At 44.3% G+C, this 26,561-nt stretch overlaps 1 protein-coding gene across 2 annotated transcripts in view; it reads right to left on the reverse strand.

The window, feature by feature from the left end:
• Positions 1-4,002: 4,002 nt before the first annotated feature.
• NUP85 (nucleoporin 85) overlaps positions 4,003-26,561 on the reverse strand; it is a 98,178-nt gene continuing 75,619 nt past the window's right edge. For both annotated transcript variants that reach the window (XM_088482581.1, XM_088482582.1), the window contains exons 11-19: positions 14,517-14,623; positions 14,285-14,368; positions 13,929-13,994; positions 6,773-6,924; positions 6,468-6,585; positions 5,329-5,429; positions 5,070-5,221; positions 4,301-4,405; positions 4,003-4,160 (exon numbers count right to left, since the gene is read on the reverse strand). In XM_088482581.1, coding sequence (XP_088338707.1) covers positions 4,062-4,160; positions 4,301-4,405; positions 5,070-5,221; positions 5,329-5,429; positions 6,468-6,585; positions 6,773-6,924; positions 13,929-13,994; positions 14,285-14,368; positions 14,517-14,623 — 984 coding nt within the window. In that variant the 3' untranslated portion in view covers positions 4,003-4,061. The remainder of the gene's footprint in view (positions 4,161-4,300; positions 4,406-5,069; positions 5,222-5,328; positions 5,430-6,467; positions 6,586-6,772; positions 6,925-13,928; positions 13,995-14,284; positions 14,369-14,516; positions 14,624-26,561) is intronic.

Here is a 26,561-nt window from a genome sequence, read left to right on the forward strand (position 1 = left end):
AATGTGCCCACACTGAACGATATGTCGTTCAGTGCAGGCACCCTCACACCCGAATATGCCCAACCTGTCGTTATTGGCAGGTTGGACTGCATGTTCAGGTGATGATAGATGTCAAAAACGACCAGCCGGAGCGCGCATTGCTGGTTGTTTGACATTTTACTGGATGATTTATGAACGATTAATGAGCAATTTAACAATGTCGTAATCGTTCAATCGCTCATTTTAATCATCTAGTGTTTACGCACCTTAAGACTAAAAGAGATTAATATGTATAGCTTGGAGCAGAGAAGGGAAAGGAAGGAAATGATAGAAACTTTCAAATAGATCAAGGGTTTTAACAAGGTACAGAGGTATTAGAACACGAGGACATGCACTGAAACTGGAGAGAGGGAGGTTCAGGGGAAATTTGAGAAAACTTTACTTCACAGAAAGGGTAATGAATACGAGGAATAGCCTCCCATCAGAGGTGGTAGAGACTAGTACAATAGAGCAATTTAAACATGTTTGGGATAGACATAAATATATCCTTACAAAGAGAACTAAGGATCACTTAGGGTTTGAGGTTACCATAAAGTTAGGAAAAGGGGCAGACTAGCTGGGCCACGTGGTTCTTTATCTGGCGTGAAATTCTATGTTTCTTATGTAACTTCCCACAAAGGAGGCCAGCAGGATCATGCGCTGGGAAGAACAATATGTTCCAGCGATATCGGCAGTGTTCATAGCATGGATGGTCCTCAACCTGGACACCTTTTAGCAGACTGGGTTAGCCAGACATCAGCACAATAGCGTTTTGACTTACAAGGTGCGTTTCTGTTTAAGGACAAGGAATCCACAGGTGTTTGTTGTAAACTCCATGATAGTCCTACGGCATTTTCTTCATATTTATCTGTTATTGATAGTGACAAAGCTGCCTCATATAAAAAAAAAAAGGCCAGGTGTTGTTGGTGGCTCCGGACTGTCAAGACATTGGTGACAGACATTCTCAAGATATCACTGGAATATCATTCTAATAAAGTATCTGCTAATCGAGGTACCGTATATACTCGAGTATAAGCCGAGTTTTTCAGCACAAAAAATGTGCTGAAAAAGTACCCCCTCGGCTTATACTTGAGTCAAGTGTAGCGCTGACTGGACGGAGTTCGGTCAGCGCTACACACTGCCAAACACACAGCCGCCGGAGCCGGCAGCTGCGTGTTTGGTGTAATCAGCAGCCGCTGAGAGTCTGTCAGACTCTCAGCGGCTGCTGCTGCTCCCACTGCGGGAGCCATCTTCCAGCTCCCGCAGTGGGTGATGGGAGACACATCGTCATGACGACGTCTCTCCCATTCAAAGCGGCCGGAGGAGCGGACAGCGGTGGGACCAGGAGCGGGAGTTTAAGGTAAGTGTTTATTTTTTTTTTATTCTTTTCACGTCTCTCTCTACTAGGGGAGGGGGGACTACAGGGGGCGATTACTACAGGGGGCACTAAAAGGGGGGATTACCACTGGGGGAACTACAAGGGGGGGGATTACTGCAGGGGGCACTACCAGGGGGGGATTACTACAGGGGGCACTAAAAGGGGGGATTACTACAGGGGGCACTAAAAGGGGGGATTACTACAGGGGGCACTACCAGTGGGGGATTACTACTGGGGGCACTACCAGGGGGCAATTACTACAGGGGGCACTACCAAGGGGCACTAAAAGGGGGGATTACCACTGGGGGAACTACCAGGGGAGGATTACTACAGGGGGCACTAAAAGGGGGGATTACTACTGGAGGCACTGAAAGGGGGGATTACCACTGGGGGCACTACCAGGAGGGATTACTACTGGGGGCACAACCAGGGGGAATTACTACTGGGGGCACTACCAGCTGCTGCCATTTCCCACACTAGGCTTATACTCGAGTCAGTAAGTTTTCCCAGTTTTTTTGGGTAAAAGTAGGTCCCTCGGCTTATATTCGGGTCGACTTATACTCGAGTATATACGGTACTTTATAATGGGAGCACTGGCTTGAAAATCTTATGTCATCTTTGAACAAAACCATCTATCCAGCCTAAGGTAGTTTATAAATCCCACTTAAATCAGGAAATTTTGATTCTAGCACAGAAAAATACTAATGCTGGCCATACACCAGACCAACTTTCCTCCAACCATCTGTTGGAATGAAAAGCTGGTAATGCATGGGAGAAAATAACAATCAGCCATTTGCACCCAAACAAGTTTTTTAAATCAAACAGATTTACCCAACTTGCCTGAACGATCTGTTTCGTGTTTTCTGGTGTTTGGGAGCAAATTGCTGATTGTCGTTTGCTCCCATGCATTACCAGATTATCATTCCAACCAACCAGTTGGAGGAAAGTTAGTCTGGTGCATGGCCAGCTTAAGTCAATGGTGAAGAGGTACTCACTGCAGTGCATACAAAATGTTTCAATGTGTATAGGGAGGCAAGACTGCTGTCCCTGCATCTTCTGTATGAGCTGGGTTCTGAGACACCGGCAGAATGACCTAGCTGGGTCTCACTTCATAGGTGGGCAAGCACCTGACTTACTTGTAAGCTAGACGGCTGCAGGAACACAGTGGATGAGATAATGTGGAGCTCATCCAGGTGATGGTGTCTGACATGGTCTATCAAGGAGCACTGGCCCACTCTGCCCCTACTGTTGCTGGCAAGTGTACATTGTTGCTCTACAGGAAGAACACCTGCAGTATGAGCAAGCCCGGAGGGCTTCCTGACAAACCAGCATGCCAGAGTGACCGTTACACAGCAGCTCTCCTCCCAGGGTTGCTCCTGCCTGTGTGTCTTCAGCTGGGAAGGTTAAGCAGATGCTGCAGCAGCTGTAGTGTAGTGTCTATAGTCCTGGGGTCTATTCCCATTGCCGGCAGGATTCCACTTTGTGCTGCATAAAACCAGTAGGGGTGGCTTCTTGTGTCAGGAGGAAATGTGCCACAGGTCCTTTATCGTGTGCTCAGTAGCTAGCCAGTGAGGTCCTGTGGAGTTCTATAGTACGAGGTTCACCGACACTGCCGCCGTGGCTTCCAGGCTGAGATGGAAGTCTTGTCTCCTGCCACTGACGGGCTTTGTGATCGCAGTCGCTGGTCGATGAAGTGCTGGTTCGCTGACATTCCTACCGTGACTCCCAGGTTGTCCTGTGTATTACACAGTGATGGGACAATACTCTTGTTGGTGCGGCAGTGTGGCCCGCAGCACCCGTGCATATTTTGAAACAGAGAACCTTCAATTACAAAACGAGGGAGGGTTCTCATTTGCATGCGATAGTCATGCAGTGTGAAGTGGACGGAGCATAGTTTTGTTTCTAAATGAAGCTCACTCATCACTGATGGGCCAGGGCAAATCCCAGAATTTATTAAGCCCTTTCTAAACAGACGATAGCTAGATGTATTATTTCAGTGATTTGACAAGCTTACATTGGGGCGGGGAAATATGCTCCTTAAAAGATCAAAGCACTTTCACCTAGACTAGTGAGCGGTTTGTGGGCAGTTCAACAGGGTGCTTCGCATGAGCGGCTGCCGGGGAACTACTTGGGCTTCTGTCATACTTTTAAGAAGTTTTACTGGTTTAATGTTTTTGCGGCCAGAAAGTTCAGCTGTGCACTGCAAACCCACCAGCTTTGAGGCATCCCTATTTATACCAGTATCCCCCATAAGATGAAATGTGATTTTCATACTACGTTAAATCCTTTTCTTTGAATCCATTGGGAAACACTGCCACCCACCCTGATAACGTTATTGTTGCTAAAGTCCTGTGGGGCTTTATTATTAAAATAACTGCATTTGTTTCAGGATTGCGGTATATAGGAGGGAGGAGCAAAGACTTGTTGAATATATTTAAAGTATTGGAGTCCTAAACAATCCTCCATATCCTAAGGTACCATTATCCTTCCAACAGATTCAGAGAATAGGACAGCTATCAAAATCAACTTATGTTTACTATTGGGGAAATATTATTTAATTTATTTATTTTATGTACATCTGCCAGCTCAAGGGACTAGAAACTGGAAAAAAAAAGACATTTTATTTGAAAAATTCTATACAAGACATTTTATGCATTCCCTCCATTTATGCTTGAAGAGTTCCTTCCTTTACTATAGCACGTGCCAGATTTCGTGCAAGAGCCAGTCGCAGCATGTCAACTTTAGTTTTTTCAAGGCTTTTATCCTGTGTGAAAGAAAAAGACCATTCAGTATGAAATAATGAACAAATATCAAACTCTCCTCTAGTCATTAATGCCTAAAGACTATGCATGCAATCTAGTGTAATAATGTCTTGCTATGCTCTGTCTGCCTAGTGTCATATACCTGAGAGTTCTGGCTCACATCTGAAACAATGGGTTCTGGCTTTGCTTCCATCCTGTCCTCCAGGCACCGCATTAGCTGGTATGTCTGCTCAGCTGAAAAGATTACCTGCAAAAGGCAAATGACTGAATAATAAAAGACATGATATGACAATGTGTGTTCGGAGCTAGTGTGTATCCAGTAGTGATCAATATTCAAATACAAACTACCAATAAAGTGAACAGAAATGCTGCTCTAATCCTGCCTAACGTACATTTTAATAATCTCTAATGTAATACTTCATGAGAATTAAATAAAGCTATTTTTTTTTTCTTTTTACACATATCCTTAAATTGTGTTCTCAGAAGGTCACACACATCGCTGACTGAGGCTTTCTGTTTGGAGCAGAACAAATCCAAAAAGGTGGTCAGAAATAGACAAACCCAACATGTATCCCAAATAGGAGTGACTCAAGAGTGTAAATTCATTTATTTATATATATATATATATATATATATATATATATATATTTTAAAGGGTTTAGTGCCAAGCATAAAATCCTCTGATGTTACAAAGCCAACATCTGCAGAGGCCAGGACACAACTCGGTGAACCTATGAAGAGGCTTCTACATCACTGTCCTACATTTCTCTGGTGTGACAGGGGAACAGTATTTCTTGTTCATGGTATCCAAAGGGGGTATTGCAACTTTAAAATGCAAAATAATTGTGGCATTTTAAATCTTCGACAGGTGCACCTATTTTGCTGAAAAGTCTGCTCTGTGCGTGTCTTACCTGTTGTTGTCCAAGCAGGGGCAGTGCATCCAGCAGTAAGGTAAGCCAAAAGGAGCAGGGAGCAATCCGTGCAGTCATGAGTAAGAGTAACAAGCGTCCAGCTTCCTCGAACTGCTGCTCACTGTACAGCCTATGAAACTCTCTGTATTTTCCTGGAATGAAATTGACAGCCGTCATATCAGTAGGATCATAGATGGGTGAGTAACAAGTTGAGCAGAATTTCTACTTACATCGAGCAGTATCCATTTAATATACTAACCTAGGAAAGTCAGCCGATCACTAAGCAACATAGCAGGACCAAGATTGTCAATGAGGTCTAAATCTGAGAATCTCCCTCGTTCACAGTAGTCCTTCAGGAACCTGCACACATAACACGTAATGCAATCACACATCTGCAGAAATAGATTACGGGCACATTTTACAGTTCACCTCACGTGTACAAACAGCCGGTTTTTGGGATGAACCAATAATGTGTGTGACAATGCAGCCTATCAATTCATTAAGAAACAGTGACCTCACTGAGGTACTACATGACCAATTCTTTGTTAGGCACTATTTCCTAAATAATTAATAGGTTGCTTTGCCAAGAATGTGGTTCTGGCCTATAAATTGGCTGCCACCACAGTCTCTAGTATACAGGCCATATTTAAACAGGATGCTTCCCTGCGTATTGTAAGTGAATACACCACATAAAAGCATTTATATTCTGCCCTGAGCATTTTCCTAGTCTGCCTGTATGGTAAATACAGCTCTATTCATGGTGTGACACACTGGGGAAGTTGTTAATGGGAGGTATGCATGTCCCAGTTTCTTAACGTCTGTGTGGTAATTATCCAGATAATGAGCAACATTGATTGCCAGACCACCTGTGAGAAGCTGATGAAAGTGTGTCAGTTTCTCACTACCTGGGGAGCAGGCTGACAGACCTGTTGTGAGACACTGCTATGGCTTTAGCTGTATTTAAATGCTGTTTTGTGTGAGTTGGACATTAGGTACTCCCACCCTCAGAGAGGGAGACTTGTGTATACTTGGGGCCAGAAAGGCCAGGATTTATTTTTATGTTTTGTTTATGTGCTGCAAAGAAAACTAGCTGCGGATACTTGTACCAAGTCCCTGGACTGGTGTGCTATTAATCGGCTGCTGCAAGAGAATGCTCCTATTACCCCAGGTGACAGCACCCCTTGACTTGGTCATAATGTAAAAATGCTCCACTGTGACATATACTGCTGCTGACAGCAATTAGATCATTTGGGACATGGAAAAGCTTTTCTTATAAATATGATAATAGAGCACCTCAAATGATATTATTGTAACCATGAAAGGGAAAATGGCAGAGTTCACATACTGCTACAACATATCCATTATACATTTTTATGTTCAGTTTAAGACAATTCTTACTGGTCTGATATGAGTGTTGCAAATGCTGCATCCTTGGCTCGAATGCTCCATGATAACGCAGAGCCCAATCGACCATTGCGCAAAGCTTGCATTGCCATTGTTTTACAGATACTGCGAACTGGAATGAGAAAAAAATAAAATGCAACATAACCAGCACAACCTATTTACTGTACATTATAGATACCAGGCTTTGAACTACAAATCCTGCCAGCCTTCATAGTGGGAGAAACATAGGTACTCTAATCTACCTTTGGACGAAACATCCGTTAAAAATAAAAAGTAGCCTAAATATTATCTCCACACACCTTGCTCAGTCATCTGCCGCTGTTCACAAATCCGCAATGCCTTCAGGGCTTTCTTCTCAGTGGTCAGTGGGATCCTTTCCATGTGAAGTTCAAGGTGAACTCGACCGGATTCAGGACAGTAATCCAAGTAATCAACTCCCAGCTGCCAAAGGCTGCAATAAATGAATTGCTCTACATATTTAGTTGTATTTTGCCTACACTGATATGAACTATATCACAGAACATATTTTCAAACTGGATGTCTCCATTCAAAAGTGGTTAAAGACTATGTGGGGTGTAAAGGGTCAGACAAACTGATCAGCCAAGCACCCATGACAATGACAAAGCATGAAACTCTGGATGAAGGATAATAAAATGGGATTTTTGCAAATCTCTTTCTAGTAGGCCAGTTTCCCAAAGTCCTCCAATACAATACAGGTATTAAGGATATCTATGCTTCAGCACAGGTGACTTAGTACCACAGTCAACTAGATTGAAGTGTCTGGACTCAAGCAAGTATATCCTTACAGCCTGGACTATAATGGCATATTATATATATATATATATATATATATATATATATATACACACACACACACACACATAACAAATAAATATATAGATATAAAAAAAAAAAAATTACTAGCTTAAGTGTTTAAATATTCTAGTTATTAAGTATTATTCTGGTATGTCGTCCAAATCCATCCCTGGGTCAAAGTTCTTCTCACGCACTCCGCCGTGAGGTCCGGGACCCCAACCCCCTCCATTCGGCATCCCAGACCAATTGCCACCTCTCTGTGAAGTTTTAATTCAAATCCATCCAGTTGAAGGCCCAGAACAGGTTCCCCAGGTCAAAGTTCTGCCCAGCGTACACCAACGGTAGGTCCAGCCGGGACTTCGACCCCCTAGTATGTCTTCTGGAATCCAATGTTACCCCTCTGAAAACTTCATCCGAATCCATCCAGTGGAAGGCTCAGAACTGGCCCCCCAGGTCAAAGTTCTGCCCAGCATACACCAACTGAAGGTCCGACTGGGACCTTAACCCCCCCTAAAACCTGACCAGGATCCAACTGGACCACCTCGCGTCAGTTTCATCCGAATTGATGCAGGGGTGTCCAAATGCATAACCGGACAGACAGACAAACCGACCAAGTAATTTAATATATAAGACATCCATATATATATATATATATATTATATATATATATTTTAGCTCAGCGAAGCACACTACCATTACAACAATAAGCAATTAAATGGACTGCTGATGGCCCAAATGTCGTTTCAGAGGGTACAACCACCTTCAGAAAGGACACACTCTTCTGACTGCTGCCTAGAAAACAGAAGTTGGAAATATATCCACCCACCAAATATACAAACAAGATAAGCAGAAAAGATAGTTCAAGGCGCTGTCAGATAAGTAAATTTACATCAACATAAAACACATAGCTCAATAAAGAAACGTATTTCCACTTAAAAAGATCTCAGCCAGGAAATATATATACAGTACCTTGCAAAAGTATTCACCCCCCCGGCTTATTACCTTTTTTGTTACATTACAACCTGTATTTTTTTTAAATCTGAATCTTATGTGAAGCATCTGCACAAAATAGTCTAATTTGGTGAAGTGAAATGAGAAAAATATATATATATAAAAAAGAATCTTTAAAAATAAAATTCTGAAAATTGGCCTGTGCATATGTAATCACCCCCTTTGCTATGAAGCCCCTCAAAAGTTCTGGTGCAACTAATTACCTTCAGAAGACATATAATTAGTGAAATTAAGTCCACCTGTGTGAAATCTAAGTGTCACATGATCTGTCAGTATAAACACACCTTTTCTGAAAGGCCCCAGAGGCTGCAACACCATCACACCATGAAGACCAATGAGCTCTCCAAACGGTATACAATCGGGAAGCCTGCTTTATCCCGCCGTGGGATAAATGACCGGCGTTCATTTCCCCGACACCGGGAGACCGGCATCCTGATCGAGCGAATGCCAGCGCCGGATGCGGACAACAGCCGCAGGGCCCGGGGGGGGTGGGGATATTGGTTAGGTTTAGGGCACCCGGGGGGGACGACTTAGGGTTAGACACCCCCCCCCCCCCCGGGAGGGTTAGGCTAGGGGGAGGGAGGGTTAGGCACCCCCCCGGGGGACAGGTTTAGGCAGTGGGGAAGGGGGGGTTAAGGTTAGGCACAGGGGGGGAGGTTAGGGTTAGGCACCCCTAATGAGGGTTAGGTTACATTAGTAGATACCTTACCACGATCGGGATTTCCAGCACTGTCGGGCTCTGCTGTTTTGTTGGGCTGCCGCTGCCAGGATTCGAACTCCGGGCCATGCGGCAGCCGGGATATCATACCGATTCCCTCAAAACAAGTCAGGGACAAAGTTGTTGAGAAGTACAATTCTGTGTTGGGTAATAAAAAAAAAATATCCAAATCTTTGATGATCCCCCGGAGCACCATGAAATCCATCATCACCACATGGAAAGAACATGGTACCACAACACCTGCCAAGAGAGGGCTGCCCACCAAAACTCACACACCGGGCAAGGAGGGTATTAATCAGAGATGCAGCACAGAGACCAAAGGTAACCCTGAAGGAGCTGCAGAGTTCCACAGCAGATACTGGTGTATCTGTGCATGTGACCACAATAAGACGTACACTCCATAGAGCTGGGCTTTATGGAAGAGTGGCCAGAAAAAAGCCATTACTTAGTGATAAAAATAAGAAGACACGATTTGAGTTTGCCGAAAGGCATGTGGGCGACTCCCCAAATGTATGGAGGAAGGTGCTCTGGTCAGATGGTGGCCGAAAAGTAAAATTTTAGTCTCAAGGAAAACGCTATGTCTGGCGCAAACCCAACACATCCCATCACCCCAAGAACACCATCCCCATAGTGAAATATGCTGTGGGAATGTTTTTCAACAGGAGGTAGTGGGAAACTGATTCGAGTCGAGGGAAAGATGGATGGTGCTAAATACAGGGATATTCTTGAGCAAAACCAGTTTCTGTTCACCTTCCAGCAGGACAATGACCCGAAGCATACTGCTAAAGCAACACTCGAGTGGTTTAAGGGGAAACATTTAAATGTGTTAGAATGGCCTAGTCCACAGGTTCTCAAACTCGGTCCTCAGGACCCCAAAAAGTGCATGTTTTCCAGGTCTCCTCACATAATCACAAATGAAATAATTATCTCCACCTGTGAATGTCTTAAAAACTGTCAGTGAGTAATGAATACACCTGTGCACCTGCTGGGTGACCTGGAATACATGACCTGTGTGAGGTCCTGAGGACCGAGTTTGAGAACCACTGGCCTGGTCAAAGCCCAGATCTCAATCCAATTGAGAATCTGTGGTCAGACTTGAAGATTGCTGTCCATAAGCGGAAACCATCCAACATGAAGGAGCTGGAGCAGTTTTGCCTTGAGGAATGGGCAAAAATCCCAGGGGCAAGATATGGCAAGCTCATAGAGACTTATCCAAAGCGACTTGTAGCTGTGTAATTGCTGCAAAAGGTGACTCTACAAAGTACTGACTTTAGGGGTGTGAGTAGTTATGCACGCTGAAATTTTCTGCTATGTTGTCCTAAATGTTGTTTGATTCACAACATAAAAAAAACAAAACACAACTTCACAGTTGTAGGCATATTCTGTAAATGAAATGATGCACACCTTCAAACAATCCATTTTAATTCCAGGTTGTGAGGCAACAAAACATGAAAAATGCAACAGGGGTGAAAACATGAAAAATGCAACAGGGGTGAATGTCAGTGGGAGTGCTTTTGGCTCTGATAGGGCCAAAATCACTCCTGGGCTTGCGGCAGCGAGACCCTACCGCAGGGTCTCGTCGCAAGCCCGATGGTCGCGATGGTCTTGACCATCGCGACCATCATCATGGACGCTCGCATAAGCTGTGGGTGGTAACCCACAGCTATGCGAGCGTCCAAAAGGCCGCTCCAAATTTAAATACGACGGCCCTGATTCAGAGCGAGCGCTCTGGTCAGAGCGTCCGGCTCTGAATCAGGGCCTCAGTTCCTACCCAGTGCTCCTTGAATCACAAATGTAGTGTGAACAATATTGTTATGTATTACTATATGTGCAAAAATTCCTATACTAGCACCAGCGCAGCATACCTTAATGTCAGTTGCTAAACTGACACAACAAAAACTACAAGGAAAACAATTAAAAAGGTTGTGCTGCTGCTGCTGTATATTAGTATATACTTAATTGATCCACGTGGCAAAACCTCTCTGATTCACATAATATTTATTGTACACATAAAAATTGACATGATAAAAGATATAATATCTCTATAAAAATCAACAAATTGTAACAATTAATATGACAGCGACAAAACTGGAATATATGTATCTATGAATGGATACAATTGGTACATGGAGGTAGCCCAGTGGGTCTCAAGATAACTGTAGTGGAACAATTTGAAGGAACCAGAAGAGGGGGAGATAGGTTCACCAAGTTATGCTTAGGCGAATCATCTTGGATTTTCAAATTAGATACACTTCACCCAAAGGGTCTAAATATAGCCTTGGACTATTCCTGTTTAGATTAACTCCAGGGATTTTATCAAGATGACAGAGGTCCGGGTATGGTATGTTTCAGGGATTTAGATAATGGTACAAGAAGCTACAGGGTAGTGGGGGAGTAGGCCATTACAAGTGGATGTCCGTCGCTGTGATGTCCTTTTACTCTCACAATCATTCCAGCGAATATCCACATGCAGTTATGGAAAATTGGGCTATTAAATATCAATCTGAAATTGATGTTTCTTTGAGCTGTACATTGTACTTGAGTTGCCACTAGTGGTGAATACTAATGATGTATGTCTTTGAATCTGTTCTTTTATAGATATTGTTCTCTCACTGATTTAGTTTTTGCATCGGCAAACAACTGGGAATAAGTAACTGGGATTTAGAAATTATTTAGGCTCTTTCATAGATATTAAAGGTATTGAATTAGCATTTCTGCATATGATGTCACATAGTACCATCAAATATACAGAAAGATAAGATATTAAAAATTCAGAAAGAAATTTTGATTGGGATGATTAATGGTTGAATCATTTATGAAATTAAAATAAATAAAGACAAATAATGAAGTCGTAATTAGTGAGAGTGAACTTAGGTTGGCTATTATTATTATTATAATAATATTGATTTATATGTGCAACATAGATATATTCATATTAATATTTAATTTATTATTTTTCTTTTTTATTATTAATTATTGTTTGTTATATAAATTATTTATTTATTATATGAATGTGTTTGATGTAAGGTATATTGAAACATAGGATATATATTATATATATCAATTCTAACAGTTAAGTATCATATTGTCATTGAAAGAAAAACTCTCTGAATCAGTTAGGAAGTGAATTGAATTAAGTAAGCAATTCAGTAAATTCAGCTGACGGTGTTTATGGTTGATTAAGTCCCTATTTAAGGAATGGATAGAGATGGAGTACCCCTATCTTGAAAAAGCTCCCAGAAAGAGGAGCGAAACGCGTTGAAGGGGTTAACTACAGTGACATAGCGCTATTATCTGGAAGTATTTTTATTGCCACTAACCACCAAGTCTCACTACTCGCAGAGCCTGACTAGCGGACATCTAGGATCAAGAAAGAGCGATAACCAATATACCAACAGTGGGGCCACGTAATCATCACCTAATCGGGACCTTGGCCAGGTGTGTGCCTCACCAACAGCCGCCGCTCCATTCTACCATCACACAGGCTCATCCAGGCAAACACTCCGACTGCCAAAGCAAGCGGTAATTCCCACACTATCAGTGAGGATAGGGGAACGCCATCAGCCTGGATTACCGGTCAGCACGTTTCAATTTTGCTTCGTACGAAGATCATCCAGCTAGAATTTTGGCTGTGAGAACAAGCGGCACCCCCCGTAGAATCAGTGAGGACACGAGACCGCTACTAGATCACGGTGCCGGTCAGGTATTTGCCCCACATACAGCCGCTACTCTGCTCTGATTTTCAGAAGCGACTGTTGACATACAAATTAACATTGATCTTGCGGTATATCAATTTACAACTACAAGTACTGGCGCACTATAGGTCCCAGCCAGATACAGAATGACTGGAGAGGGATCATTATTGCATATTTTATTGTGGTTAGAAATGGAAAATGTGAACAGCGCTCAACAAGATGTTTATTGTTTTAGGGGGCTGCTTGGTACTGGAGATGTCCTGTCTCCAACAAAATTATACTGATAAAAATAGATTTTGTACCATGCGCTCACCTTGTCTATATATCATATTATAGAAAATGTAGCTAAGGTAAAAAATGTGGAGATGACAACAGATCTAATGAATGTTATAAACAATCTTTTATTTATATAGACACCATATACCAATGCGTCTAGTGATATGGATGGCTATTTTAGACTCTTATATGTCTCCTTTCTGGTAGTAGGAGTATGATGGTAAAATAATCTAATAAAAATTATATATGATGATTAAGTCCTATATGGAAGGATCAAGGATTGTTTATAACATTCATTAGATCTGTTGTCATATTTTATTGTGGGCCAAGTTGCCTTGGTGGATTTAGTGGCATATCTTTATCAAATTATAAAGAACCTTGATACATTGTATCACGAGTCTGGATGCCGGTTTTCAGATAAATTCATTAGGCACCAGACACAGCTGATACATTGAGCGGATGAATCCAATTGTATCCATTCATAGATGCATATATTCCAGTTTTGTCGCTGTCATATTAATTGTTACAATTTGTTGATTATTATAGAGATATTATATATTTTATCATGTCAATTTTTATGTGTACAATAAATATTATGTGAATCAGAGAGGTTTTGTCACGTGGATCAATTAAGTATATACTAATATACAGCAGCAGCAGCAGTGCAACCTTTTTAATTGTTTTCCATGTAGGAAAGCCTGTCGCCTCAGATTAGTTCTACCAAACCAATAGTTAATTCTGGTATGATCTACACGATCTGTAAAAAAAAACTTATCTCTGACCAATGGCTGGAAGAGCAGGGTTCCTGCAATCTTGAAATGCACCTGGCAGACACTCAACTAAAGTGAGGCTTCTAAAACTCCCCATACAACATACTCCACAGTACTGCTTCCAGTGTCCCCCAATAGATGATCTAGAGAAAACCGGATGAAATCGTACCTATGATGAGAGAAGAGACCAGATGCATACTCCAGCAGTAGATATTCTCGCATGTTGGATCCAAAACTGTAGTAATAGACGGGACAGCATTATTTGAAGTATACACCATAGTATCACACATTTACATGCATCAACTTCCCAAATACTGTATTTCGTAATTGTTACATCATTATGGACATGAGTATTTGAAAGTCAATTCATTTATTTATTGTGACATTATTTCCTGTAGTACAAATCCTGTGGATTCAGGTTAATAAATGCCAGGATATCACATTAAATACCAAAAGCAAACATGGAAATTGTTGTTAAATATAATCTTCGATTTTTTCTAGGAAAACCGGCTTCATTCAACTTACTATAAATTGTGGGACTGGAAGAGCTGACAGTGATCCAACAGGTCAGTGAGATGAGCCACAAACCACCAGTTATTTGAAACAATGCTGCGGAAATATGGAAGAACATGGATGTCAGCAGTGCGCAACATAGAGAAAAAGAGGAATAAACAAATAGGTAAAACAGAACAGGTAAAATAGGCAAGGAAAGTGTGGCCACATGACCAGGAGAAATAAATGTGGAGTTATTTGTTACCTAAATTCTTTTATGACTTGATGAATGTCAAGTTCAAAAGCAGCAAGCAGGATATTGTCCAGTGGCTCTGAACTGCTTTCCCCAGTGGTAAAGATGTCCAGGCATGACTGAGAGGAAGCAGACAGAGGGTGTAAATCTCAGCACATCACAGTCGCAGATGTCAATTCTTTTACCCAGTTGTGTTCTGGAAGATCAAAGCTGCGGCCGGCTCAGAGCCCGAATTCGTATAATTTAACTTGGAGTCCTATGGGGCCGCAAGCACTTTTATGTGAATTCGGGCTGCCATCAAAAGCGCTCGTTGTCGCGATGACTCACTCCCACGAGTACATCACGTGGAACTGGATTGCCCACTTACAGTGCCTTGCAAAAGTATTCACCCCACTTAGGTTTTTACCTTTTTTGTTACATTACAACCTGTAATTATTATTATTTTTTATCTGAATTTTATGTGATGGTTCTGCACAAAATAAAATATGTGGAGGAACCCCTGCGCTAATTAATATGCAATCAAGGTTGATATGGATGAACTGACAATCACCACACTGCTATAATTATTTATAAATCTTTACTTATAATAAAATATAATATAACAATATCAAATTGACCGGTCAATATACAATGTAAAAGTCACCATATTATAGTAATACAATTCTTAGATACACTATCACAAAAATGTATTGCTGAGAGAGGTGAATCCAAAACATAAAAAAGCATATAATATGCAATAGGTGTCTTATATTAAATGTCTCTCATAGATAGTCTCAATATAAGAGATAAAAAACAAAAAGCAAAAATCAATCATCCAGTTCACGGGGAAAATATTGGAATGTTTAACACTAAACGTGTGATCCCGCTGCAATGCTCTCACCAAAGCGATGAGCCTATGTAATATCAGACAGCCGGCTCCATATTATGAATCCTGGGAGGCATCTAACATACAGGTCCGTTTAAGTAGATGAAATAATGTCTATTGCCAGGTAAGTAAAGCAAGGTAATTGCCGGAGGAGGCTGCGTCCACGGAGAGACTGTGTATGAGCAGCTCACCTGATGGTGCAGTAAAGGTGCTTCAGCCGCGTCTCAATCCCAGCCTCTACTCCGACTGCCAGCAAACGTCTCCCGGGGTCTTTGAAATCCACGTCCCAGCTGCTGAACACCACCAATGTGTTTAAATGAGTCCCAATGTGTCCTGGAAGGATACCTCTGACCGGTTTCGCTCCACAATGTTGGGGCTTTATCAAAGAGTGACGAGATGCTGCCTGATAGCCCTTTATATATGTGTCCAAATTGCTCATTTTGGTATATCAATCAATAAGATGTTTGACACCTGTTGGAATTCACCTCTCATTCACCTCCCTCCGCAATCAGTAGAAATCCTCAAACTGTGTGTTCAAGCCACACAAAAAGTAACATATTAATGCTGGGCATACACGGCCAGATAAAATGCCTGTCAAACCGACAGACATTTTATCTTGCCAGCCGCAGATGTCGCCGGCATACACTGTGAGATTTCTCTCACAGTGTATCAGCCCGACATCCGCGCTCCACCCCCGGGGGAGGAGACATTTCCCTGTTCCTTCCATGGGATTTAAATAATTTAATTTAAATAAACTCATCTCGATTGAGAATAACGTGTGTCTAGAACCTATGAACTGGTGCATCACAGTCAGTAGCTCTAACCGCTACACTATCTCTCCCATCCGGTTTTATCCATATTATCATTCTATATTTCCTTATGTAAACAAGTCAATACAATTCAAATACGATGAAACTCATGTAAGGAAGTGGGATAGAATCCACTAAAATAATGTTTTAATTCTCCCATGCAAAAATGTTGCTCAATAATCGGCACATTATGTATATTAAAGGTGACGTGTCTAGAACCCATGAACTTGTGTATCACAGTCAGTAGCTCTAACCACTACACTATCCCCCTCATCCATTACTATCTATTTTTCAGTCTATAGTATCTCATGTGAACAAATCTATAACATTCAAATGTGATGGAACCCATGTAAGGAAATTGGATAAATTCCATTGTTTTACTGTCCTAATCTTCCCATGCAAAAATGTTGCTCAATTTTCGGCATACTAAATGTTGCCTTAAGGCCCCCATACATCAGAGATTGATTGCAGCAGTCGTGCAATTTGCAATCGATTGTGTATAAAAATCTTTCCCTTTTTCAATCGATTGCAGAATTGCCACAATCGATTGAAAAAGGGAAAGATTTTTATACACAATCGATTGCAAATTGCACGATTGCTGCAATCAATCTCTGATGTATGGGGGCCTTTAGATAGTGACTAATACAACCCATAAATATCCTAATATGTACATGGCAAAGATATCTATGTTCTAAAGAGGCAATTATATATGAGAACGACCATGAATATATGTATTTCTATAAGAAACAAACTAAAAAAAAAATATATGGAAAAACCTGCCATCATATTATTAGTAAGCAAATGACTCAAACTCTATATTGTCATTTAAGCCAGATGGGAACATAGTTCCCAAACTAAATATCCACCATGCTACTTTCTCCTTCATCCACTAGGGGACCCTGGAGCTTCATGACAGTGGGGTATAGACGGTGGGTTGAGTTGAGCCTGGCACTTTAAAAATCTACAAGTGTGACTGGCTCCTCCCCCTCTATGCCCCATCAACCCCAGTTTTTAGAATGTGCCCGAGTAGAGCCGGTGCACAGGGGCTGTCTCCAGCCCTTATATTAATTTTAAAAGAATCAAAGTCACAAGAGGACAGGCAGACTGTTAGCTGTGACAGTCTGCCTGCATCGTGGGAGCCGCCAGAGAGGGGACCACACGGCTACTGCAGCCTGTGTCCGGTCATCCTATGGAGGGGAGGCTGCTTTAGGCAGTTAGGAGTCATCAGACTCAGCGGGGCCCGCCACAGCTACCACTGGCTTGTGTCCGGGTCCCCGCTCTCCCCTCACTGCCCAGCGCTCTGGCCGCAGCAGCCCGGTGAGTAGCACACCTCTCCTGACTAGCAGGAGAGGTGAAAATAACTGCTGGGTCTGAAAACAGCGCGCGGCTGTCAGCCCCACTGTCAGTTGCCACGCTGGTGTTGTGATAGAACACCGGCGCTGGCTGTTAGGTAGGCGCGGTCACAGCAGTTCTGCCTCTGCGTGCCGGTGCTTGTGTAAAAGGCACCGGCACGGTTATCACTGGCGGCGGTCGTGCCGCTGGCCCCCGCTGTCAGTGCGGGGATGTATAAGTGTATGCCGCGCGTATACAAAGCGGCGGCCATTAGGAGGAGGAGCTTATGGGTCCCTCCTCCTCTTCCTCCTTCACTGCCTGGGCTAGTTTGGCGCGCTCTGAACGGGAGTGGCGCCTCAGACTGCAGGCACTGAGCGGAGGGGGAGAGAAGAAGACTGAGAGCATCTACAGGGGGTCTGTAAATAGAGAAGGTGGTTTTAACTACTTTCTGGTCCTATTGACTGCTCCTCCCTTATATGCCTGTCTGCCCCTGTTACTGAGTTGCATTATTCTTGAAATTCTGCTCCTCCTATACTGCTCTGCCTGCAATTTGAGTAGCATTATTATTGAAATTCTGCTCCTCCCTTATTGCTCTGTCTGCTCCCATACTTGAGTAGCATTATTATTGTAATTCTGCTTCTCCCTATACTTCTTCTGCATTCCTGAATTGTATGTGGTGCTTGTCTGTGAGTACATGATGACATCCAGGACAGAAAAAACTGCATCACAAAAGCTGTTTGCCTGCACTAAGTGCAGGAAGAAGTTTACCCATGCTCGCTCCGAAGGGTCTTCCCTGTGCGAGACGTGTGAAGCAGACAGTGCTAACACGCAGTCTGTCACTCCCTCCTTCATAAATAGTTTGGCCGGGGTCATGGCGGACCTTTCTTCTGAATTAGCCGCTTCCCGTAGGGAACGGGAGTCTGCCAGAGATCTACCTGGCACATCTCACCCTTCTTTTCTAGCAGAACCAGCGTGGGCTCAGAATTTAGTCCGCTCGGTGAATAGCCTTGCTCAAGCGATGGGTTCTGCGTCTAAAGCTCCTGAAGCTACGGTAAGTCGCTCATCTAAAAAAAGGGCTCTTCCGGCGGTTCTCCAGTCGGATGAGGATTCGGCAGCGGATCACTCGTCTCAGGAGGAAGGGGAGATGCTGGACGAATCAGACGTAGAGACTTACTCACAAGAACCTGAGGCATTGCAGGGTATTGACGCACTCATTCTAGCAGTAAGGGAAGTTCTTAAGATTTCTGGCCAGGAAGCTCCAGAATCGTTAGAAGACTCCTTATTTGCCAGGTCACAGAAGATGGCCGTCACATTCCCTGTTTCTCTCCAGTTGGATGAACAGATGACGGCAGCCTGGCAGAATCCGGACCGTAAATTCCAGATTCCTAAGCGTTTTTTCTCTCTTTACTCATTTCCTGCGGAAAATAGGAAGAGGTGGGAGACCCCGCCACCTGTGGATTCTTCGGTTACTCGGTTGTCAAAGAAGACCACGTTACCTGTTCCAGGAGCTACTACATTGAAGGAAACCTCAGAGCGGAGATTAGAAACCACTTTGAAATCCATTTATACGGCCGCAGGTGCACTTCTCCGGCCGGCCTTGGTAGGATCTTGGGTCAACAAGGCTGTGGAAAAGTGGGCGGAACAATTGACTGAGGGTCTTAGATCCAGCACTCCGCGGGCAGATCTGATTACCTTGGCAGAACATATTCAGGAGTCTGCTGTATACTTAGGAGACGCCTCCAGAGATATCGGCCAGGTAGGCGCTAGGATTTCTGCTTCGGCGGTTTCTGCTCGCCGGGCACTTTGGCTTCGTGCCTGGCAAGCAGATGCGGAGTCAAAAAGAGCAGTGGAAGCTCTTCCTTTCACAGGCGATATTTTATTTGGTCCAGAGCTGGACAAATGGATCTCGCTGGCCACTGGAGGTAAGAGTACTTTTCTACCTTCATCAGCACCTCCTCCGCGTCGCTCGTTTAGGGGACCTTCCTTTCGAGCATCGGCAAGATTTCAGGGACGATCGCGAGGTTCGTCTTCAGCGGGGCGAGGAGGCCGTGCTAGACAAATATTGGCCGCCGTCCAGATCCCAAGCCAGCAGACAAGCCTGTGGCATGACGGGCTCCCATCCCATCTCGGAAATCCGTAGGTGGGGGCTCGCCTCCAGCGTTTCTCGGAGGTTTGGAGACGGACTTCTCCAGACACTTGGGTTCGAAATCTGGTATCTCAAGGGTACAAGATCGAGTTCGCTTTCACTCCTCCTCGGCGTTATTTTACAACAGGTTTGCCCGTCGATACCTTGAATCAACTAATTTTGCGTCAAGCGATCGAGAAACTTTTGCTGGCCGAGGTCCTTGTGGCGGTTCCCACTGCACAAAGACAACAAGGGTTTTACTCAAACCTTTTTGTGGTTCCGAAACCAGATGGGTCAGTCAGACCCATTCTGAATCTGAAATCCTTGAACCAGTATCTTTCATTTCACAGGTTCAAGATGGAATCTCTCCATTCTGTCATTGCGGGACTAGAGGCAGAAGAGTTTCTGGTGTCGATAGATATCAAGGACGCCTATCTGCATGTCCCAATTTGGGTTCCTCACCAGGCTTTCCTCAGATTTGCCATCAGGGAAGCTCATTTCCAGTTTCAGGCCCTGCCATTCGGTCTCTCGTCAGCTCCCAGGGTATTCACCAAAGTGATGGCCGTCATGGTGTCTCACTTGCGCTCTCGGGGGGTGACGATAGTCCCGTACCTAGACGATTTACTCATCAAGGCTCCGACGGCAGAAGTCCTTTTACACCAAGTGTCCCTTACACATCAGATTCTCATTCAACATGGATGGATTGTGAACTTCCAGAAGTCTCAGTTTATGCCGTCCCAGAGACTTCAGTTCCTAGGAATGATTCTAGACACTGTTCTGCTTCGTATATTCTTGCCAAGGGACAAGGCCATAGCCATACAGGAGCTGGTTCGTCTAGTGCTCAGACCCAGGAAAGTATCTGTGCATCTTTGCATCCGTCTCCTGGGGAAAATGGTGGCTTCCTTCGAGGCCATCCAATTTGGCAGATTTCACTCCAGAATATTTCAACTGGATCTTCTGTCTCAGTGGTCCGGGTCCCACCTACAGATGCATCGGCTGGTGCGTCTGTCTCCCCGGACCCGCATATCCTTGCTCTGGTGGCTTCGGACGGAGCATCTGTTAGCGGGTCGGCGCTTCGGAATTTGGAATTGGACCTTGGTCACCACGGACGCCAGCCTCCGCGGATGGGGAGCGGTGGTTCTGGACAATCACTTCCAGGGGCTTTGGTCGCAGCAGGAGTCCCTCTTACCAATCAATGTTCTCGAACTGCGGGCAGTCTACAGAGCTTTGATACAGGCTGCTCCTCTGTTACAAGGACTTCCGGTTCGGATACAATCCGACAACGCCACTGCAGTGGCATACATAAATCGCCAAGGGGGAACCCGCAGTCGGATGGCAATGAGAGAAGCCAGTCGCATCCTTCTGTGGGCAGAAAGACACGTAGAGGTCATTTCCGCAGTGTTTATTCCGGGGGTCGACAACTGGGAAGCGGACTACCTCAGTCGTCAGGATCTTCATCCCGGGGAGTGGTCCCTTCATCCCGAGGTCTTTCATCAACTGGTTTGCAGATGGGGGAAGCCACAGATAGACCTGATGGCATCTCGGATAAATCATCAACTACCCCTTTACTGCTCCAGGACCATGGATCCGGCAGCGGTGGGAGCGGATGCTTTACTGATCCCTTGGCCGTACAGCCTTGTGTACCTGTTCCCACCGTTTCCGCTCCTCCCTCGGATTCTCAAGCGGATCAAACGAGAGTCGTCCACCGTCATCCTAGTGGCTCCGGATTGGCCTCGTCGGGTTTGGTACTCCGATCTTTTATTCCTTCTGGCAGACGAACCTTGGCCTCTTCCGCTACGATCGGACCTTCTACAACAGGGTCCATGTGTGTACCCGGATTTACGGCGGCTTCGTTTAACGGCGTGGCTATTGAGACCGCCATCCTAAGAAGCCATGGAGTTCCTAGGTCGGTCATTCCTACCATGCTTAGGGCTAGAAAACCGGTAACATCAGCGCATTATCATCGCATTTGGAGGGCTTATATCTCCTGGTGTGAAGGTCGTGGATCCTCCACTTCCTCTTTTCATTTACCACGTCTTCTTCTTTTTCTTCAAAAAGGCCTCAATGCGGGGTTACGCTTGGGATCGCTTAAAGTGCAGATTTCTGCTCTTTCTATTTTTTTCCAGCGTCGCCTAGCTCTGATTCCGGAGGTTCAGACCTTTTTTCAAGGGGTACTTAGAATTCAGCCTCCCTTTGTGCCACCCACGGCTCCTTGGGACCTGAATCTTTTTTTTATCTTTTCTTCAGTCATCCACCTTTGAGCCTTTGCAGGAGGTGGAATTGAAGTATTTGACTTGGAAGATGATCCTTTTATTGGCCCTGGCTTCGGCCAGACGTGTGTCTGAACTTGGAGCCTTGTCCTGCCGTTCCCCTTACTTGATTTTTCACGAAGATCGGGCGGAACTTCGTACCCGGCCTTCCTTTTTGCCCAAGGTGGTCTCGGGTTTTCATCTGAATCAGCCGATTGTAGTGCCAGTGTTGTCGGACTCTTCTGGGGATTCTCACTCCTTGGATGTGGTTCGGGCACTTCGCATTTATGTGTCCCGTACTGAGGGGCTACGTAAATCAGAGGCTCTATTCGTCCTTTATGATGCTAATCGGCGTGGCTGGCCTGCGTCTAAACAAACTTTGGCCAGGTGGATTCGTCTGACTATTCGTCAGGCATATGTTGCTTCTGCTCGACCACCGCCGGTATCCATTTCTGCGCATTCTACGCGCTCTGTGGGTACTTCTTGGGCGGCACGTAGAGGTGTCTCGGCTTCACAGCTTTGTAGGGCAGCGACGTGGTCTTCAGTTCATACTTTTGTACGTTTCTACAGATTTGACACTTTTGCGGCTTCTGCTTCAAATTTTGGTCGTAGTGTCTTGCAGGGCGTTCAGCACTCTCACCCCCAGGAGGGTAGCTTTGGAACGTCCCCACTGTCATGAAGCTCCAGTGTCCCCTAGTGGATGAAGGAGAAAACAGGATTTTGGTACTTACCGTTAAATCCATTTCTCCGATTCCACAGGGGACACTGGACGCCCACCCAGTGCTTCTTGCCTGTTCTCAGTTGCTTGTTCTGCTTCAGTTCTGTTGCAGTTTGGTCTGTTTTTATTGTGTGACTGTTTATCACTGCAGCCTGCTGTGTTCTTGTAGTGTGTCAGTATGTTGGATGTTTCTTTTCCTGTTCTCCTTCTCTGTTCTTCAGTCTGTTCTCCGTCTCCTCTCGGGCTCAGTTCTTTAAAACTGGGGTTGATGGGGCATAGAGAGGGAGGAGCCAGTCACACTTGTCATGAAGCTCCAGTGTCCCCTGTGGAATCGGAGAAATGGATTTAACGGTAAGTACCAAAATCCTGTTTTCGCACAAAGATGTCTAAAGCGGTCTCCACCTCTAGAAGTGTTAGCCACATGTTGTAATCTCACTACTACCAACCCGCTCGGATCACTATTGTGCTCAATGGAAAAATGCTGAGAAACACTGTGTTTACTATAGCTTCTCTTAATGTTGTTTCTGTGTTCTCTAAATCTAGTTTTTAATGAGCGGGTGGTTCTGCCCACATACTACAAGCCACAAGGGCATTGCAGTAGATAAACACAATATGTTGTATCACAGTTGATGAACCCTTGAATGGGAAATATCTCTCTATTACTGTGTGAAATAACCTCCATAGTTTTATTTGAGATATAAGTGCATGTCAAACATCTGGTTTTCCCACATCTATAGCATGCTAATATAGGGGCTTAGCATTTTTACCCTTATTCTACATAGTGTTGTTTGAGAATTTCTTAAGCATAGTTGGTGCCAACATTTTTTTTAAGTTGCTATTTTTCTTCTTAAACATTACCCTAAATTGGGGTGCAATGGTGGATTGTAATATAGGATCCTGTTGAAGAATCTTATAATTTTCTCTTAGGATTTTTTTAATAGTCTAATTTGGTGAAGTGAAATGAGAAAAATTCTGAAAATTGGCATGTGCATATGTAATCACCCCCTTTGCTATGAAGCCCCTCAAAAGTTCTGTTCCAACCAATTACCTTCAGAAGTTACATAATTAGTGAAATGAAGTCCACCTGTGTGAAATCTAAGTGTGACATGATCTGTCAGTATAAACACACCTTTTCTGAAAGGCCCCTGAGGCTGCAACACCACTAAGCCAGAGGCATCACACCATGAAGACCAAGGAGCTCTCCAAACAAGTCAGGGACATAGTTGTTGAGAAGTACAATTCTGGGTTGGGTTATAAAAAAATATCCAAATCTTTGATGATGCCCGGAGCACCATCAAATCCGTCATCATCAAATGGAAAGAACATGGTACCACAACAAACCTGCCAAGAGAGGGCCGCCCACCAAAACTCACAGATCGGGCAAGGAGGGCATTAATCAGAGAGGCAGCACAGAGACCAAAAGGTAGCCCTGAAGGAGCTGCAGAGTTCCACAGCAGATACTGGTTTATCTGTGCATGTGACCACAGTAAGCCATACACTCCATAGAGCTGGGTTTTATGGAAGAGTGGCCAGAAAAAAGCCTTTACTTAGTGATAAAAATAAGAAAACACGATTTGAGTTTGCCAAGAGGCATGTGGGCGACTCCCCAAATGTATGGAGGAAGGTGCTCTGGTCAGAGGAGACTAAAATGTAACTTTTTGGCCACCAAGGAAAACGCTGTGTCTGGCGCAAAGACAACACATCCCATCACCCCAAGAACACCATCCCCACAGTGAAACATGGTGGTGGAAGCATCATGCTGTGGAGATGTTTTTCAGCAGCAGGGACTGGGAAACTGAATCGAGTCGAGGGAAAGATGGATGGTGCTAAATACAAGGATATTCTTGAGCAAAACCTGTTTCAGTCTGCCTGTGATTGGAGACTGGGACGGGGGTTCACCTTCCAGCAGGACAATGACCCGAAGCATACTGCTAAAGCAACACTCGAGTGGTTTAAGGGGAAACATTTAAATGTGTTGGAATGGCCTAGTCAAAGCCCAGATCTCAATCCAATTGACAATCTGTGGTCAGACTTGAAGATTGCTTGAAAGATAAGATACCTGAAGATAAGCAGAAACCATCCAACATGAAGGAGTTGGAGCAGTTTTGCCTTGAGGAATGGGCAAAAATCCAAGGGGCAAGATGTGGCCAGCTCATAGAGACTTATCCAAAGCGACTTGCAGCTGTAATTGCCGCAAAAGGTGGCTCGACAAAATATTGACTTTAGGGCGGTGAATTATGCACGCTGAAGTTTTCCGTTATGTTGTCCTAAATGTTGTTTGATTCACAATATTAAAAAACCACAACTTCACAGTTGTAGGCATGTTCTGTGAATGAAATGATACACACCTTCAAACAATCCATTTTAATTCCAGGTTGTGAGGCAACAAAACATGAAAAATGCAAAGGAGGTGAATATGTTTGCAAGGCATTGTATAGTAGAAATCTTAGCAGCATGTTGATACCAGAAGAGATTTGCTCCACTTTATAACTGAAGTAGACATCCCTTCACATTAAAGGGTACATGGATATTTAGTTACTTAATTGTGCAACAGGCACTATTAAAAATATAGGCAGAGCTGAATACAGTCACTTGTACTCTTACACTTGTTAAATACTTAACATGGTACAACCTATCTTTCATATGTTACCAGTACAATAGGATGTATTGTAAAAAATGCAATGCATCAAAAGTGCATGGAAAACACATTAAAAATGCATAACTAAAGGCGGGTATCCATAATAGATATACAAACGAGAGCACGATTACGACATTTCAGTCGTGCTCTCGTTTGTATATCAAGTGATGTGCCTAGACTGAACGTTCACACGTTCAGTCCAGGCACATCCCTCCATCCCAGCACATGCTGAACCTGACGAGATCGTCAGGTTGACCAGCATTGTACAGGCGATTTCGGGTTTCGGAAGCAACCAGCGGGCACGCGCATCGCTGGCCGCTTCCGACCAAAACATGCCCGATGCATGCACGATTTACAAGCGATTGCACGATAACGACGTCGTTATTGTGCAATCGCTTGTTAAAACCGCCTAATGGATACCCCCCTTAAAATAATCTAAAGCATGCAGTCATTTTCATGTATTTTATCCAATTTCTCAGTGTGTGAACAAGCCCGAAATTGCTGTGCGGCTGAGATAAAAATACAATTGTTGAGGGGCTTTGCTTGGTCCTCTATACCTTCTGGTCTCATGACTACTCCCACACCTGATTCTTTGACATTATATGTTTTCGTCTACTTGGGGACACTGGGACTGTGCGTATAGGTGAAGCTGCAGGAGTCTGGACACCAAAGAGCTAACTTCTTTGAGAGCAGCACAGGCTCCTCCTCCTCCCCTATACCCCGCCTGAAGCCCAGGAAGCCAGTTTTTATTGTTGCCTCAAGGAAGAGGGCACGTTTCTTAGATGCTGCATTGCAGCCCCTGTTAACGCCTATTTTTTTTACTCTGGGCTGTCAGTGGTCAGCGTTACATACGCTACCGCTGAACGCTCCATCATCCACTTCCGGTGACCGGTGCACTGGCTTCTAAGTCAGTGCCGCCGGACACCTAGTCACAGGTGCCAGGGAGCTGCTACGGCCAGATATGGGAGCGAGTAAGCAACTTCCCACACTGAGGGAATACTGTTTATTAGAGGTAATCACAGCCGGTGGGCTGCTGGTGGTCACTGGTGGGCAGGTATACAGTCTGGTCTGTGTTAATGGCAGGTCCCTTGAGACGGTGGTGGAGCTTTTCCCTGTTCTCTCAATCCCCCACCCTATGGCTGGTTCCTGTCCTGGGCTCCCCATTAGCGGGGCTCCTCTCCTCACACTCCCAGACGGGGAGAGGTCAGAGGTCAGCCCTCTTTCAGAGGTCTTCCTCCAAAGTCCAGAAGCTATCAAACCTGGTCAGGTTGCCGCCAATGTCTTAAACCAGCAGATTAACTGGCAGCATGACAGGGTTGTC

Source organism: Taudactylus pleione, unplaced genomic scaffold (assembly GCF_031769625.1).
Source record: "Taudactylus pleione unplaced genomic scaffold, aTauple2 ptg000290l, whole genome shotgun sequence".
Lineage (NCBI taxonomy): Eukaryota > Metazoa > Chordata > Amphibia > Anura > Myobatrachidae > Taudactylus > Taudactylus pleione.